We start from the raw sequence: 17,255 nt of genomic DNA on the forward strand, positions 1-17,255 counted from the left end.
TAAGTTTCCTCCATGTCTTTTCATGCTCAACAGCTCATTTCTTTTTTTTTCCTTTTTCTATTTTTTTTTAAATAATAAATTTTATTTTTATATTCCCCATACAATTGCAGCCCCCCCCATTCTGATCCCAATCCCTCCCCTCCCGTGCCCGCCCCCCTAAAAGTGTCTCTGGTTCGGGCCTCCCCGGTGGCGCAGCGGTTGAGCGCTGGGTTGCGAAGCTGAGCGCGGCCTCTGCGGCGCCGGTTCGATCCCCGGCTGCTCCCCGGCCACCGGAGGAGGGTCCCACATGGCGCGCAGACCTCTCCTGCCGCCCGCTGCTCCCCTCAGCAGTGAACTTCGGTCCTTCTGCCTGTTCTGCTCCCTGCTCTGGCTCTGGTGAATTCTCTCACCCTCCCGTGCTTCTGACTGTACCCAGTGCTTGTATAAACAAAACAAACAAACAAACCAGCAAACAAATAAATAAAGCATGCCTCTATTAAAAAAAAAAAAAAAAGTGTCTCTGGTTCATAGTTTTTTGTTGATTTTGATTTTCACTTTCTTATAGTTATTCATTTTCCTGGTCCCTTATTTAAGTTTTCTAGATTCCTGCAATGAGTGAAACCATCCGGTATTTTTCTTTTTCTTTTTGGCTTATTTTGCTGAGCATGATCCCTTCCAGCGCCATCCATGTTGCTGCAAATTGCATGTGTTTATCTTTTTTGAATGCTGAGTAATATTCCATGGTGTATATGTACCACATCTTCTTGATCCAGTCATCTATTTTGGGGCATTTGGGCTGTTTCCAAAGCTTAGCTATTGTAAACACTGCTGCTATAAACATAGGGGTGCAGGTGTTCTTTGGAATTGATGTTTCTGTGTCCTTTGGGTAAATACCTAGGAGTGGAATTGCTGGATCATATAGAAGCTCTATGTTTAGTAGGTCCAGAAATCTCCACACAGCTCTCCACAGTGGTTGGACCAGTTTGCACTCCCACCAACAGTGCAGAAGAGTTCCTTTTTCTCCACACCCTCGCCAACATTTGTTCTTGCTAGTTTTTTTAATATGTGCCAGTTTCACAGGTGTAAGATGGTATCTCATGGTAGTTTTGATTTGCATTTCCCTGATGACAAGTGATGTTGAACATTTTTTCATATGCCTGTTGGCCATTTGCATTTCCTCTTCAGAGAAGTTTCTTTTTAGCTCTTCTGCCCATTTTTTGACTGGATTATTTTCTTTGTTGTTGTTGAGCAGCTCATTTCTTTTTAATGCTAAATAATATCCCATTATCCACATTATACCATAACTTATTTACCCATTCACAGAGTGAATGACATCTCAGTTGTTTTAAGTTTTCGCAATTATGAATAAAGTTGCTATAAATATCCATGTCCTGGTTTTTGTGTGGACATACATTTTCATTTCATTTGGGTAAACATCAAGGAGTGTGATTGTTGGGTCACGTGCTAAGAGTATGCTCAGTTTTATGAGACTTCTAAACTGTTTTCCATACTGGCGGTACTATTTTGCATTCCCGCCAGCAATGAATCAAAGTTCCTGTTTCTCCATATTTTCATCAGCATTTGGTGTTGTCGGAGTTTTGATTTTGGCCACACTATTAAGTGTACAGTGGCAGCTCATCATTGTTTGAACTCACAATTCCCTAATGCTGTGTGATGTTGCATACTTTCCACCTGGTAAGATATCTGTTCGGGTTTTTTCCCATTTTAATATCAGGTTTTTCATTTTCTTATTGTTGAGTTTTAAGAGTTCTTTGTATCTTGGATAAAAGTCCTTTATCAGATGTCTTTTGCAAATATTTTCTCCCATTCTGTGCATTATCTTCTCATTCTCTTGACATGTTATTAAAATTTAGTTGACATCTGGTTAAAATGAACAAGTTCAACTTTGAAGGGGAAAATAAATCACAAAGCATAGCCCCTGAAGGGAGCATAACAGAAGGGCACCCAGTAGGGGGGATAAAGGAGCACAGAGTCTGTACAGTTCTGCCTCAGAATATACGTGCTAGTGTGTTTACCCAAGGCGTGACAAAAACACTGAAACAGGTGCTATACTGGAAAATTCATTTCTGTAAGTCTCAGAGAGATGTTTGGGATAGTGAACACCATTTGCCTTAGTTTTCCTCTCTTCTTTCCTCTCTTCTTACAATTCATCTAAAACATTTTGTAGATGACAAGGAATTCCTATGGCTACCATGCTTGGACGCCACTTCTTACAGGAAGCTCCCTCTAGCCTTCCAAGTACTGATTTGATGTCCCACTTTCACACTCTGCCCCAGACTACTCAGGGACTCTCACACTCCCACATAATGGCCTGCATAGCCATCCAAGCCCTCACTAGAGTGAAAATTCCATGCGGCAAGAGCCACTTGCCTTATTTCCAGCTGTATCCAAAAATTTCCACAGTACTAGGAACATTGTCAGCTCTCAACAAACATTTGTTGGATTAATAAATGAAGTAAGTACTGGAGGGTGAGACAAAGACTCATTGTATTAATTTGCTAGGGCTGTCTTAACCAAGTACTGCAAACTAGGTAACTTACACAAGAGAAATTGATTGCCTCACAGTTCTGGAGGCTGAAAGTCTGAGATTAAGCAATCAGCAGGGCCACACTCCCTCTGAAGGTAGTGGAGAAGGACTTGTTTCAGGCCTCTCCCCTAGCTTCTGGTAGTTTCCTGTGGCTGCATAGCTCCAGGCTTCATGTGGTATTCTCCTGTGTCCCTGTTTATGTCAATTTCCTCTTCTATAAGGATACCAATAATAATGGATTAAGTCCTATCTTAATGAACTCTTTTAGTCATTTGCTCATATTTTCATAAAGACTATCTCCAAATAAGGTTACATTCTCAGGTACTAAATGTTAGGATGACCTTATCTATTGGAAGGGGTGGGGGGAGTGGGTAGGACATGCAATATAACCCATAATAATCATCTTGAGATTTTGAAATTTACCCTGCAGGAAAATAGGTACTTTAAACAAGAGCGTGACAAAATTAAATTTGTATTTTGGAGAGATCAATCGGTAGAGGTGCGAAATTGGAATAGAAACATGCAAGATTGAAAAAGAGAGATGAAGTCAGTCCAGGTGAATGGTAATGAGCTCCAAACAAAGGAGGTAACAATGGCAGTAGAGAGAGAACAGAGTTTCAGAAATATTTTGGAGGTAGAGAGGGAAAGATGTTATGACTAACTGATGGTGACTAATTAGAGAGGGTGTGCCAGTTACTAATTTAGGGGATTACAGAAACAGAAGTAAGTAAAAGAAAAGAGATCAATTTGGGGCTTGTTTTAATTAGACATTAGAGCTTGAGATGTTTTGCACCTCAATATCTGTCTCCCTGGATCTGTACCTACACTAAAACCCAGAATAACTTTCAGTGCCTTTATCCAGCATCATCTAAAGACAAAGAGGTAAATGTATATGGATGGCCACTTAACAAAGAAACGCTAGTATTTCTTAGAATTTTTTAACTTTTCTTTTTTTTAAGATTTATTTATTTATGCAGACAAGAACTGGAGTACAAGCCAGAGGTGTGGGGTGGAGAGGATTCACCAGAGACAGAGTGGGGAGCAGAACAGGCAGATGTACTGAAATACACTATGAGGGGAGTAAGGGGCGAGACAGGAGAGGTATGCTGCGTCATGTGGGTCAGCTCCCTGGCTGACTGGCCAGGATAGAACTTGTGCTGCAGAGGCAGCGAATAGCTTCATAGCGCCTTGCTTAACCCCTTGCACCACCAGGGAGGCCCGATTTTTTAACTTTTCATTTTGAAATAATCACATAAAGAGTTGTTTTTTAAAAGTCATACATCTTTCACCTGGCTTCCCCAAATGTCACCATCTTATAGAATTAGTATAATTATCAATTTTATGAATTACATTATTAATTGTATGCTTATCAATGATTAATATTTGTATTATTGATTGGTTGTATAATACTGGCACATTATTTACTAATTTTCAGGTAATTCAGTATCTTAGATTATTTTTAAGGCAATAGTTTTTAGAGAAATTCAGAACAGTGCCTGGCCCTCAATAAAGACTTGTGAAAGAATGAAAACTTAAATGAATGAAAATTAAATTTAGACAAGGAGGCAAACATACAGTGAGTCACCAAGAGCTGAGTTAGGAACATTATCTGGTTACCTCATTTCATATTCATTAAAACCTGTGACACCATCAATTAATTATCTGATTTTATACAAGGAAATAAAGAGTATAGAGTTTTTGTCCAGAAGATTTGATATATAAATACAATGGAAGAATAATCAGCTAGTAAAATAAAATCAACTCCTGCCATATGTGACAATATGGTTATCTCTTGAGGGGATTATGCTAAGGGATTAAGTCAGAAAGAGAAAGACAAATACCAGATGATTCACTCACATGTGAAAGATAAAGAAAGCAAAGAACAAACAAAACAAAACAAAAATATCTCTTGGGTTCTGACAGCAGAATTGCGGTTACCAGAGAGGCAGGACTTGGGGTAGGAGCTAAGGGTAGAGGGTCCATGGACTGTGGTGGTGGTTGGCACTTTGGTACTGGACATGGTTTGGTCCCAAACATTTGAAGGAAGTGTGAGCCTGTACTCATAAAACATATACAATGTTGTGAACCACTGTTAACTCAAAAACAATTAAAATTAAATATAAAAATATGTTGAATGGGGGTCTCCCTGGTGGAGCAAGTGGTTAAGTCTCAGCACTATGAAGCTATTAGCAGCCACTGCAGCACAAGTTCAATCCCCAGGCAAGGAGCTACCCACATGTCACCGCAGACCTCTCCTGTCTTGCTTGCTGCTCCCCTCAGCAGTGTATTTCAGTCAGTCTGCCTGTTCTGTTCCCTACTCTGTCTCTGGTGAATCTTCTCACCCCCCACACCTCTGACCTATACCCCAGCTCTTGTATGCATAAATAAATAAAATAAATCTTTAAAAAATATATGTTGAATGGATGTAAAAAAAAAAGACAGTTTAAGGAACAGCTTAGAGACAGACCTTGAGGAAGTAACCTCAACCTCAGAAGTAAGGAATGAAGGGCCCATTTTCCTCAGGGACTCATATCACCTAGCAGGACACATAACATACCAGAGAATACCTGCCTTTTAATACTGCAAACCTGGCCACCTTCTTCAATCCCATTAAATCCTGACAGTTCATTCTAACAGTCTGCTTACTTTTGAAAGTGACTTTGTTGTAGCAGAACCAAGGCAGTAAAAATGCTAAATGGGAAAAGTTTATCTTAAGGGTTCCTACCCTCTATTTTCCTTTCCCACATCTTCCAATACTTACCTGTTAAAAGATCATCACACAATAGCCCACCCTACTTCAGACATCTTGTTTCTCCCTTTGCCTAGTCCCAACTCACCTGGCCTTTGTCCTGTTGTGTGTGACCCTGCTTGTGACTGACTAATCTGACAACTACTAAAGGGCAATGGAGAAATGTAACTTCTCTGCAGATTTGACACCATCTAAGGCAAAAAGCTTGCCCTGGACTAGCTCTTGGTAAAACTGTGAACATGTGTTGACATCCCAGATAAGGGTCCACTGCTACCAATTCATGACCTTTCCCAGGCCCCTGTGTCTTCAGGCAGTCTCAGGACCCTCAGAGAACCCTCAGGAAACTCTCTGAGAGTGTCCTTAGGCTATTTTCTTTCCCTCCAACTATTTCCTTCCACCTATTTCAAAAAGAAAATTCATTTACATCCTGTTGTACCCTCCAAGGTCTTTTGGACTTCTAAGAGAAGGAGAATAAGTTAACATATTCATAAGTATAAACATGCCTCAGGTAAGCAAACTGCCATTTATCAAGCGTGGCTTTTTGGTCAGCAGGTTGCAAATGAAAGAAGCAAATCTTATCATGGAAATGTATTTTTCAGTAGGAAGACCTTGGGCCATTTCTTCAGTTACACAGTAATCTTTTTTTTAACTTCTATTTCTCAAAGACCCTACCTATCAGTGTTTTATATGTAGGATATAAGCCCTGCTGGTTAAATGAAGGGGTTGCTAAATTGGGGGAGGCACAATAAGGCTAATTTTTAAGGTTAGATGGGGTTTACTAGGGACATTATACAAGTCTCTACATTCGGGAACAAAAAAATATAACATAAACCACCTGGCAGTCGAAAGGTTCAGTACCACACAACTGGGATAGGTATAGGAGCCCTGAGTGGGCTGAACACGCATGCTGTATACAAAGTGGGTTCAATAACACTGGTGGAGGGGTGTTTCAGAAAGCAGAGAGGATTCTGAAACATACTAACCAGAGTTCGGAGTCTAGGCCCACAAATGGAGCTTTCTCAAAAAAACATTCTCTCCCTGACCATTAGTCTCTTTTTGGTGGGGAGGTCCTTCATGCCTCTTGATTCTTTTCTAGCACTAAGTTACCCAACTCCTTCCCTCTTTCAGTGAGCCCCCAGGGCCAAAGTCAAGAGGAGAGTAAATTTACTTCCCCAAAAGAAAGATCAAAGTATGCACCCCTTCTTGGACAATGCTAGTTTCCAGGGAAAAGAACATCTTAAATATACAGATAATCTCTCTTCTCACTGTCCCCAAGCTCTGAAATGCGTATTTCTATAGAGACACTATAGAAATCTATTCTTCATGTTTGATGGATGCTTTTCCTTCATCCCCATGAAAATTAGATATAACCTGCAGTGGACTTGAAAGGCCCTCTTAGGGGATTCGTGAAGTCTTCACTCGTAGAAGTCATAAAGATAGTTTAAATAGTGCCCTGCTCTAAGAGGGACACTGGACAAGTTCTTCCAGCTCTAGGAAGTTTCCATTTTAAGGGAGATCTTCTTTTACTTTTTTGCTGTGTCAAGACTTGTATTGAATGAGGTTCCAGAGATACATAAGCCAAATCATCTACCCCAGTGAGTGAAGGTGGCCAGAGGGCCTCTTATTCTTTCCAGCCTTGACTAGTTATGTAAGTTTTGAGGCCCCATACAAAATGACAATGTACCCCCATGGTCAAAAATTATTAAGAATTTCTATTAAGTCAAGCACAAGACCCCTTCTAAGTGTACAGGCAATTGCACAGGCCAGCTTTGCTTCCAACTCTAAGATCCTGCACTGTGTTGGTGAGGAGAATGTCTGAAATCACCAAACCCTCTGCTACCATGAGCCACTTCACATGGGAGAGGTCCTCAATATTAATCCAAGCAATAAAAGCAAAAGACCCCTATTAGTGATGTTGTTCAAACCACAATACTTCCTCACAATGAAAGAGACAAAAATGCAGGCAGAACAGCTCTTTCCTGAGGCAAGTGTTCAGTGTAACTGTTAGGCATCTGCTCAACCTGTTTCCAGAAACTGGGACACATGCTGTTTTAGATGATGGGATTTAAATGGAAAGGAACAGATGCTGTCACCTCAGGTATGCTAATAACATTACCTCAAATGCAATAGAGACAAACTTATGAAACTGGCTGGCTTGAAATTACCAACAAATACATGAAAACAAACAGATAATGATCCTTGAAGTTCTGTCCATTAGACAAGTGCTGCCTAGAAACAAGAATGAAAACTAGGAAAGTGGATGTAATCTGTCCATTCAGTTCTGCTACAATGCTTTAGGAGGAAACAACAAAAGAAATCTTAGATGAAATCAGAGGCTTGCTTAGCCTCATGAGCATAGCCAAAGGAGAACAGTTTATAATTTCTTTAGTATAAGTACATCTTCAATTCAGAACATTATGAAGAGCCTGGGAGGAAGTGGTCGGACACAAAGAGAACAAAGCTCAGGAGGGTGGTAACTGAAGAGAAGAAATAAAGTACAGCATGGAAAGCTATTTGTAAGCAGGGCTGAAAATGAGCTCCAGGTCAAAAGTTGAGCATGAGTCAGTGATATAGAATAGGACCCTGTATTGAAAAGCTAGCTTTGTTCTAATCAGAAAAAAAAAGTTTAAGCTGAAAGAACTAAAAGGCAATTTTCTGATAATATTCAACACAGATTTTTGCTCTTATTGGGTCTTGCTAAACACAAGGAGGTTCCAACGTTCATATGAAAAGACTGAATCTTGGGAAAAGAGATCCTATCATACAAAAAAAAAAAAATAGAAGTGTACAAAAGCTGTGAGAGTTTTCCTCACCCAAGCAGACACAAAACTCAGGAAAACAGGGTAGGTAGGTAGGCAGGCAGACAGATAGACACATACATATATGCAGAAAGGTACTGATATAAGGTATTAACTTATGCAACTATGGAGGCTGGGGCTGTCCATGACCAGCCACCTGTAGGATGGAGACTCAAGAAAATTAATGTAGTTTGAAGGTTGAGAGAGAGTCAATGGTGTTGCTACTCTGGGCTGAGAACCAGGAGTGCTAAGAGCAGGTCAAGATCGATGTTTCAGCTCAATCAGAGAGCAAATTCAACTTTCCTCCACCGGTTTGTTCTTCTATCCAGGCCCTCAATAGACTCTATGATGCCCACCCACGTTAGGGAAGGCGCTCTGTTTTACCCAGTACACCAATTCAAATGCTAATGCCTTCAGAAAACACCCTCATAAATACACCCAGAAATAATGTTTAATGAGCTATTTGGACATCACTGGTTTAGTTAAGTTGATGCAGAATTAATCATCACACCAGGAATATTCATCCTTCCTTGAACACAGAGACTATAATGTCCAGTTACCTTTAGCTGTCAAAAATCTCTCTCTTCCTTCAAGATTATCTACCTCTTACATTCTCTTTCTTCTCACCCTCCTGCCACCCACAAGAATATGATAGAAAAGACTTAGACATCCTTTCATGCCAGTTGTTATGACTAAGTGATGTTGAGTGGATTCATTTTCAAAGCATTGCTTGAGACTCTATGAAGGACAGAATGAATATAGAGTTCAAAGAAAGTAGATACAGACAATGGACTCAAATTTCAAAAAGGGGGGGAAATGAATTTTCAAGACTATAGGCTAGTAGCTTGATTTCAGCCCATGAAAATATAAAAGAATTTTTGAAAACATCGAAGAATAATATGACCATTTGGACCTGGCATAGGTTCATGCATAAAGATTGTATCTGATTCATATTATTATTATCAGTGTTTAATCATGATTACTAGATTAATATAGTAAAAATCATACAAGATAATGCAAATGACTACTCAGCCTAACTCCTGATATTACCAGCCCAATAAATGATCTTGCTATTAATATAATTATGCCACACTTTATATTCCCTTGACATTTTCCCCTTCCCCTGTCACTTCCTCTGAACCTCAGAAGCCTCACTTTGCTTACTAGTGTCCTCTAGTTTTTATAACTATTTTTGTTTTGTCAAATCATCCGCTATGAAATGTCCCATAATTGTCTTTATCATTCTGACTTCCTTTACTACACATAATTCCCTCAAACTCCTTCCATTTTGTAATAAATAGTAACATTTCATCTTTCCTATGGCTAACTAGTATTCCATTGTGTGGATATACCACATCTTGTTAATTCAGTCTTATATCAGTGGGCACTTAAGTTGTTTCCATGTCCTAACTATTGTAAATAAAGTTACAATAAACATTGTGAGGCATGTGGCTTTTTGAGTTGACAGTTTTATGTTCTTTGAATATGTGGCCAAGAGTGGGCTTGCTGGGGCATATAGTATTTCCATTTTAATTTCAAGGTAAATCTAAATCACTTTCCATAATTATTGCCCCAGTTTATATTCCCACCAACAGTGTAATAAGGTTCCTCTTTCTCTATATCTCCTCCAGCACTTGTAGTTGGGAATATTTTTTATATGTGTCATAATCACAGGTGTGAGATATCTCGTTTTGATTTTTTTAATTTTATATATATGTATTTTAAGATTTATTTATTTATTTATTTATTTATACAAACACTGGGTACAGTCAGAAGCGCGGGAGGGTGAGAGAATTCACCAGAGCCAGAGCGGGGAACAGAACAGGCAGACCGACAAAACACATCTGAGGGGAGCAGCGGGCGCGGCAGGAGAGGTCTGTCATGCCATTTGGGACCCTCGCCGGCAGCCAGGGATTGAACGGGTGCTCGGGGATTGAACCAGTGCTGCAGGATTCAACCGGCGCTGCAGAGGCTGTGGGCAGCTTCGCAGCCCAGTGCTCAACCGCTGCGCCACCAAGGGAGGCCCTATTTTATGTATTTTTTATATCACTTTTCATTTTTGTACAATGTATGCATTTTCATCTTGGTTATATTCCCCATACAATTCCCACCCCCCTTGTTTTGACCCTAATCCCTTCTCCTTTCTGCCCCCCAATAGTGTGTCTCTGGTTAACAGTTGCTTGTTGATTTTAATTTTTACTTTATTATAATTAGCCTTTTTCCTGATCCCTTATTTAGGTTTTCTAAATTCCTGCTATGAGTGACAACATCTGGTATTTTTCTTTTTCTTTCTGGCTAATTTCACTGAGCATGCTCCCTTTCAGCTCCATCCATGTTGCTGCAAATTGCATGAGTTTATCTTTTTTTGATTTGCTGAGTAATATTCCATTGTGTATATGTACCACACCTTCTTGATCCAGTCATCTATTTTTGGGCATTTGGGTTGTTTCCCTAGCCTAGCTATTGTAAATAGTGCCGCTACAAACAGAGGGGTGCGGGTGCCTTTTGGAATTAATGATTCTGTGTCCTTTGGGTAAATACCTAGAAGTGGAATTGCTGGATCATATGAAAGCTCCATCTTTAGCAGGTTGAGGAATCTCCACACAGCTTTCCATAGTGGTTGGACCAGTTTGCACTCCCATCAGCAGTGCAGGAGAGTTCCTTTTAAAGACTCATTACCCAAAGCAGCGATAGCAAAGGCAAAGATAAACCGCTGGGACCACATCAAATTAAAGAGCTTCTGTACAGCAAAACAGACAGTAACCAAAACAAAAAGACACCCTACTGACTGGGAGAAAATTTTTGCACACAACACTAATGATAAAGGACTGATCACAAAAATCTACAAAGAGCTGAAGAGACTCAACAAAAACAAAGTAAATAATCCAATTATTTTTATTTTAACCCTCATTTCTCTTATTTGAAGTCATGATTGGCCTTCTGGATATACCATTTGGTGAATTATATTATTTTAGCAAAGCATTTGACTGTCTCTAATGATAGGTAACTATATAGCAAATCTATAGTAAACAAAAAAAAGTCTGAGATTAGTATACAAACAGACAAATAAACTAATGGAGCAGAATAGAGAACCCAAATATAAATCCACACTATACATACAGTCAAATCTTCTTTGATGAAAGTGCCAAGAACATACAAAGAGAGGGGAAGGGCAGTTTCTTCAATAAACAGTGCTGAGAAAACTGGATATCTACATGGAAAAGAATGACACTGGACCTCTATCTTACCCCACGCACAAAAACTAATTGGAAATGGGTTAAATGTAAGAACTAAATGTAAGAACTAAAATCCACAAAATACATAAAGGAAAATGTAAGGAGAAAGTTCCTTAAAATTGGTCTTGGCAATGATTTCTTGGATGTGACAACGAAAGCACAGAAAACAAAGACAAAAGTAAACAAGTGGGAGTACAATAAACTAAAGCATTTCTGCACTGCAAAAGATATAATCAAAAATTGAAAAGACAACCTACAGAATGGGAGAAAATATTTGTAAACCATATATACCTGATAAGGACTTAATATTCAAAATATATAAGAAGTCACAATTTCTGAAGAGTTAATCCTTAATTGAAGAGAGGAAATCCTGCCATTTGCAACACTCCAGATCAATCTGGAGGACATTATGCTGAGTGCAATTAGCTAAACAGAAAGAGATAAACACTATGATTTTTTTATTCCATTTACATGTGAAATCAAGAGTTGCTGAAGGTTTGGGGGAAAAAAAGAACGCTGTGCATTGTTGGTGAGAATGAAAATTGATAATCACTATAGAAGTATGATGGCTTCTTAAAAAATTAAAATAAAACAACTTTATGATCCAGTAATCCCACTTCTGAGTACATATCTGAGGGAAATGAAATCAAGATCACAGAGAGATATCTGTACTCCCAAGTTCATTGCAGCATTATTCACAATAAACAAGATATTAAAACAACCTGTGTAACAGATGGTTGAATAAAGAAACTGTCATTATAATGACATTATAATAATATAACAGTATAATCATATTCCAAAATAATAATAGTAAATTATTATTCAGCCATGAGAGAGGAAATCCTGTCATTTGCAACACCCCAGATCAATCTAGAGGACATTATGCTGAGTGCAATTAGCTAAACAAAGAGAGATAAATATTGTATGATTTTTTTTTATTCCACTTACATGTGAAATCAAAAAAAAAAAAAAAAAACAAAGGTCTAAGTCATAGTAACATAGTGTATAGTGGTGATAACCAGGGGCTAGAAGGTTGGGGAGATTCTGCTCAAAGGGCACAAGCCTTCAGTTATAAAAGGAATAACCTCCGGGAACTTAGAGTACAGCATGGTGACTGCAGTTAGTAATTATGAGTTGAGTACTTGAAATCTGCTAAGACAGGAGAACTTAAGCATCCTTACCATACACACATACCATGTGATGTGATGAATGTGTTAATTAACTTGATTGTAGTAATCATTTCACAGAGTACTCATACGTCAAATCATCAGATTGCACACCTTAAATATACACAATGTTTTCAATTATATCTTAATTAATAAAACTAAAAAAGAAAAAAGATCCAATGAGTGAATGAACTGAATGAATGAATGAATGAATGATACAATGAGTACAGAAAGATTCTGGGTTAGGTCAAAAAATTGTGAAATGTCCCTCTTGGAAAAGGGACAAAGAAGTGAAGATAGAGTAGTGGGAACTATAGAGGGTTATAGAGAACTCAGGAAATGTGGCTGCCTAGTTGAAATTGAAGGGGCTGTGTAAGAAAATGAGAGTCATGTGCTTAAATTAGGTAAAATTACTTAATTTAACACCAGAGTTAAATCCAATAGATGCTAGGAAGATATCCCAAGCAGGGAACCAATGCTATGAGACCTGAATTTTTGTATTACTCATTAGTAATAAATAGACCATTGTTCCCCCTAGATAAAGATGGGCTGAGGGAAATGGTTAAAACAGGGCAAGGAAATTAGATTAGATGTAAAAAGATCATTATGTGAAAACTTTGTAAAATCTTTCCTAGAGTCCTCAGAAATTTACCACTGGAGTTTCTGCTATGAGGCAAGGGAATTGTTTACATAATTTTCAAGGGCATTTCCATGCCATGGTAAAAAAAATATGTATTAGTGATACAGAATTCCAAAATGTGCCCAGATGCATAGGTTGGGGTCATTCTAAACTGCTCAATAACACGAACAGTAAATCAACTCAAGGAGGAAGAGGAGGAAAGAGAGGAGGAGGAGAATGAAGATTGATAGAAACAGAAATGTTTAATCTATTCCATGGTCCTTGATCTAGGCTGATCCCCGAAAGTGTCTCATCATCCTTCAGATTATCAAGGCAGGAAAACAGGTTGGGAGCCACCAGGTGAAAGTGCAGTTGATCAGTGAATAACACAGGATTGACCTTAGATCCAGATTTTCTTAAAAACAGAGGATGTACTCTTACGGTATCAATAATCCAGTACAGTACTGTATGTATTTTACACTCCTTATGATTTTCTTAACAATGTTTTGTATTCTCTAGCTTACTTGATTGTACAAATACATTATATAGTACATGCAAACATGAAATATGTGTTAATCAACTATTTATGGTATCAGTAAAGCTTCCAGTCAACAGCAAGCTATTAGTAGTTAAGTTTTGGGGGAGTCAAAAGTCATATGTGGAATTAAAACTGTGCAGGGGCTCAGTGCCCCTAACCCCATGTTGCTCAAGGGTCAGCTGTACATCACTGATCCATGCACAATTCCATAGTCGCACTTATATTTCCCTCAGAAATTAGGTAGAACTTCAAGCCCAATCACCAGTCCCAAAATAAGCAAGGGCACCAGAGAGCACACCAACCTAGCTGACTCCTCCACATAAGAAAGATCAGATTTCACGTCTTTGGGGGAAACTTTTTAAGTGTGAGTTGTGTGAAGTGAAATGTGTACGTTATGACGGGTTGACTAAAAAAAAAATTATTTTCTCTATACTCCTACTTTGTAACTGGGGGAGGGGATGGGAGAGGAAGCTGGGGTAAGAACTTAAATTTGTCCATTCAAGAAAACTTCCTTTCCCAAAACAATTTTTTGATCCTGGGTTAGGTTGTAAATCAGTAAATTCTGAGTTCCTCCTTCTCCTAAAGGAAATTCAAGTCCTAGAGGAGTCTGCATATCATTTGTGGACAGGAAAGCTGGCTTCCTATTCTGGCATCCTCTGGAGTAAAGTTGTCCTGCCTAGCCTCTGGGCATCCTTTGCTGCTATTCACTGAGGTTTGGCAGATCCTGCCTTGTTCTTTTTAGCTTCATGCTGTCAACAATGTAGAAGTCTGGAGGCCTAGCCAAAGGTCCTCACATTCTGTAGCCTCCTCATTCTCACCCCCAGGCTTCTTCCATATCGCTGGATCTTCAGGTACATCCAATAAGGGGGTTTTGGTTCCACCAGCCACAAGTGCATACTGCACAATCTCTGGCCCACCAGTCTTGGCCACTCTCATTTGCCATCAGTATGGCACCTAGGTTGCTCTTATTCACAGGCTCTGTGCTGAAAGAGGGGCATCAAGGTACAAATCTTGAGAAACTACAAGCAAGCTACCCTGCCTGAAATTCTGTTCATCTTCACTGCTCCTCATTCCCTCCCCCACCAGGTTCTGCCAGAAAGAATACAGACATATGAGTGTGTTGACATACACAATAATATGACTTACTGTCAAGTCCTCTCTCACCCAGGACCCTCTTCCCAAGTATCAAGAGAGTTCTCCTTGGATTGCACTTTCCCTTCCATTTCCTGGCACAAAAAAAAGGAAAAACGTTTCAACATATACTCTTAGTGGTCAAGGGCTGCAGGGAAAACCACAGATTAATGACAAACGGAAAGTACATTGAGAAATATTTCCAAAAAAATCACTCTTTTACTCAGTGTATGAAAATTGTTTTCATTGTCTACTCCACTAGCCTGACCATTGAAGGGTAGAGACTGTTTTACCTGTTTGAGGGTGTTCCCAACTGCAAATATTGAATATGCAGGAAAATAACACCTAGGAGAGCTTAGTGAGTCAGAGACAAACACTAGTAGGCATTTAATGCACAACAGGATTAGATGATGGAACAGGACAGAAAATTCAGAAACAGCAACACAAACACATATACATCTAAACAACTGATTTTCAACATAGGTACAAAAAAATGCAGCAGAGAAAGGACAATCTTTTCAAAACATGAGGCTAGAACAATCAGATAATCACAAGGGGGGAGGGTATAATGAACTTTATTCCATACCTGTGGTAAGCAGAATGACGCTCACCTCAAGATGTTGAGAACTTAATACCCCCAAACCCATGAATATTTTGAGAGTGAAAAGGCAAGCTACTGACTAAGAAAAAAATGTTTGCAAAACTTATACCTGATAAAGGATTTTTATCTAAACTATATAAAGAACATTAAAAAATCACTGCAGGTTTACTCCACTATCCAGAAGTACATATCCTATGTACCTTTCATAAGCCAAAATTGCAGAAAATGGGCCCCCCTGGTGGCGAAGGGGTTAAGATGCAACCAGTGAAACTCCACAGCCTTTGCAGATGAGTTCCATCCACTGCCAGCCAGGGAGACTCTCCTGCAGTTCCCCTCAGCAGTGTACTTCGGTCAATCTGCCTGTTCTGTTCCCTGCACTGTCTCTGGTGATTCCTCTCACCCCCCACACCTCTGGCTTGTACCCCAGCTCTTGCATGCATAAATAAATAAATCTTTAAAAAAATAAAATAAAATTGCAGAAAGTCAAGAAGCAATTACCATTAATTTACATAGAAAAATTTTTGAGCATCCCCAAACCCAAAAATACCCTGCCAAATCATATCAAATAATATTTAAAACCTAAAATCACACTAACATTTTGCAAAAGCAGGAATGATATAATAAATACACACTTGTATAAAGTAGTTCTGGAGAAGGAGCTTGTGGGTGGGAGAAACACTTGCAGCTTGGGGTGCATATTGCCCATATAAGAGCTTACTGCAAAACAAACACTGAACATTATTTTTGCTTTTCACTTTTTATGGTAAAAATGAAAATCCTCTTTGGATTTCTTTTGATAAGCAAAAACAGGTACTAATGTAGGCCTTCTGCAGTAGCATAGTAGTGTAATGAGAATTTTCAGAATGCAGGGGATAGCTGTAATAAGAAAACACACAAAAAAAAGACCACTAAACAAGATCACATAAAACGATATGTGGATGTCAAGAAAGCACATAAAAAGATGTCCAAAATCAGTAGTCACAGAAAAATGAATTATGTTACTCATAAGTAGAGGCAGATTTTTAAAAGGGGCCTGAGGAACCTTTTGAGGGATATGAAAGTTCACTAAGCTGATGGTAATGATGGTTTCATGAATGTATACATATGTCAGAACTTATCAAATTATCTACTTTGAACATGTATGATTTATTGCATGCTATTTTTCCCTTCATAAAGCTGTTTCTGAAGTACAATAAGAAAAAAATTTAAATACGTAAAAGGCAGACAAGGTAACAGGTCAATCTGCCTGTTCTGGTCCCTGCACTGTCTCTGGTGATTCCTCTCACCCTCCCACACCTCTGGCCTGTACCCCAGCTCTTGTATGCATAAATAAATATTTTTTAAAAATAAAATAAAATTGCAGAAAGCCAGGAAGCAATTACCATTAACACCAGACGAGGTAAAGGGAGGTTTCTTTGGCCGCCTAGCAAAAGCATACTCAGTTAAGTGAGGGTGTCAGGACCATGGAGGGAGAACTGCTGACGCTCTCAACTCACTTGAGGGGTGTAGTCTGGGGTGATGGATGGAAATCTTTGGGGCAGGAAGAAAGAGAAGAGTTGGAGGTGGAATGCTTGACAAGGTAAACCAGTCAGCTGACTCATCCTCCCTTCCCCGAGTGTGTTGCAGGAGTTTATCGAGGGGCCAAATGGATCCCTAATTGCTGCTTCCTATTCCTAAGTATGTATGAACAGGTTTTTATAGATTTCTTTGGTGTCCCACGTGTAAACTGCGCAGTGAAAATAACCCTTTGCAATCAGTAACTAGACACTACCTCGCCAAAATCAATAGGGGAACGACACCACCGGGAAACTCCCGCGTCTCCAGCCCCAGCCTCTTCGGGTCCGCTCCACCTCCAGGGCCGCGCCCCGCCCGGCCAGTTCCTTCCGGACG

The 17,255-nt window shown here is 39.3% G+C and overlaps 1 protein-coding gene across 4 annotated transcripts in view; it reads right to left on the reverse strand.

Annotated features, from left to right (window-relative positions):
- Positions 1-17,255, reverse strand: part of LOC129146778 (uncharacterized) — a 79,739-nt gene that overhangs the window by 35,128 nt on the left and 27,356 nt on the right. Inside the window, exons 1-2 of one of the 4 annotated variants that reach the window (XR_008553981.1) lie at positions 17,137-17,222; positions 14,780-14,859 (exon numbers count right to left, since the gene is read on the reverse strand). The exons of 1 other annotated variant lie outside the window; for it this stretch is intronic. Coding sequence is in view for 2 of the 3 variants with exons in the window: in XM_054700914.1 (XP_054556889.1) it covers positions 12,547-12,590; positions 14,780-14,859 (124 nt within the window). In the remaining variant the exon portion in view is untranslated. Of the gene's footprint in view, positions 1-12,504; positions 12,591-14,779; positions 14,860-17,136; positions 17,223-17,255 lie in introns of those variants that run through there. 2 more of the 4 variants (XM_054700914.1, XM_054700913.1) reach the window with 2 other exon arrangements.

The sequence above is a fragment of the Talpa occidentalis genome, unplaced genomic scaffold, assembly GCF_014898055.3.
Source record: "Talpa occidentalis isolate TD23 unplaced genomic scaffold, MPIMG_talOcc4v2.1 talOcc4.4, whole genome shotgun sequence".
Taxonomy (NCBI): Eukaryota; Metazoa; Chordata; class Mammalia; order Eulipotyphla; family Talpidae; genus Talpa; species Talpa occidentalis.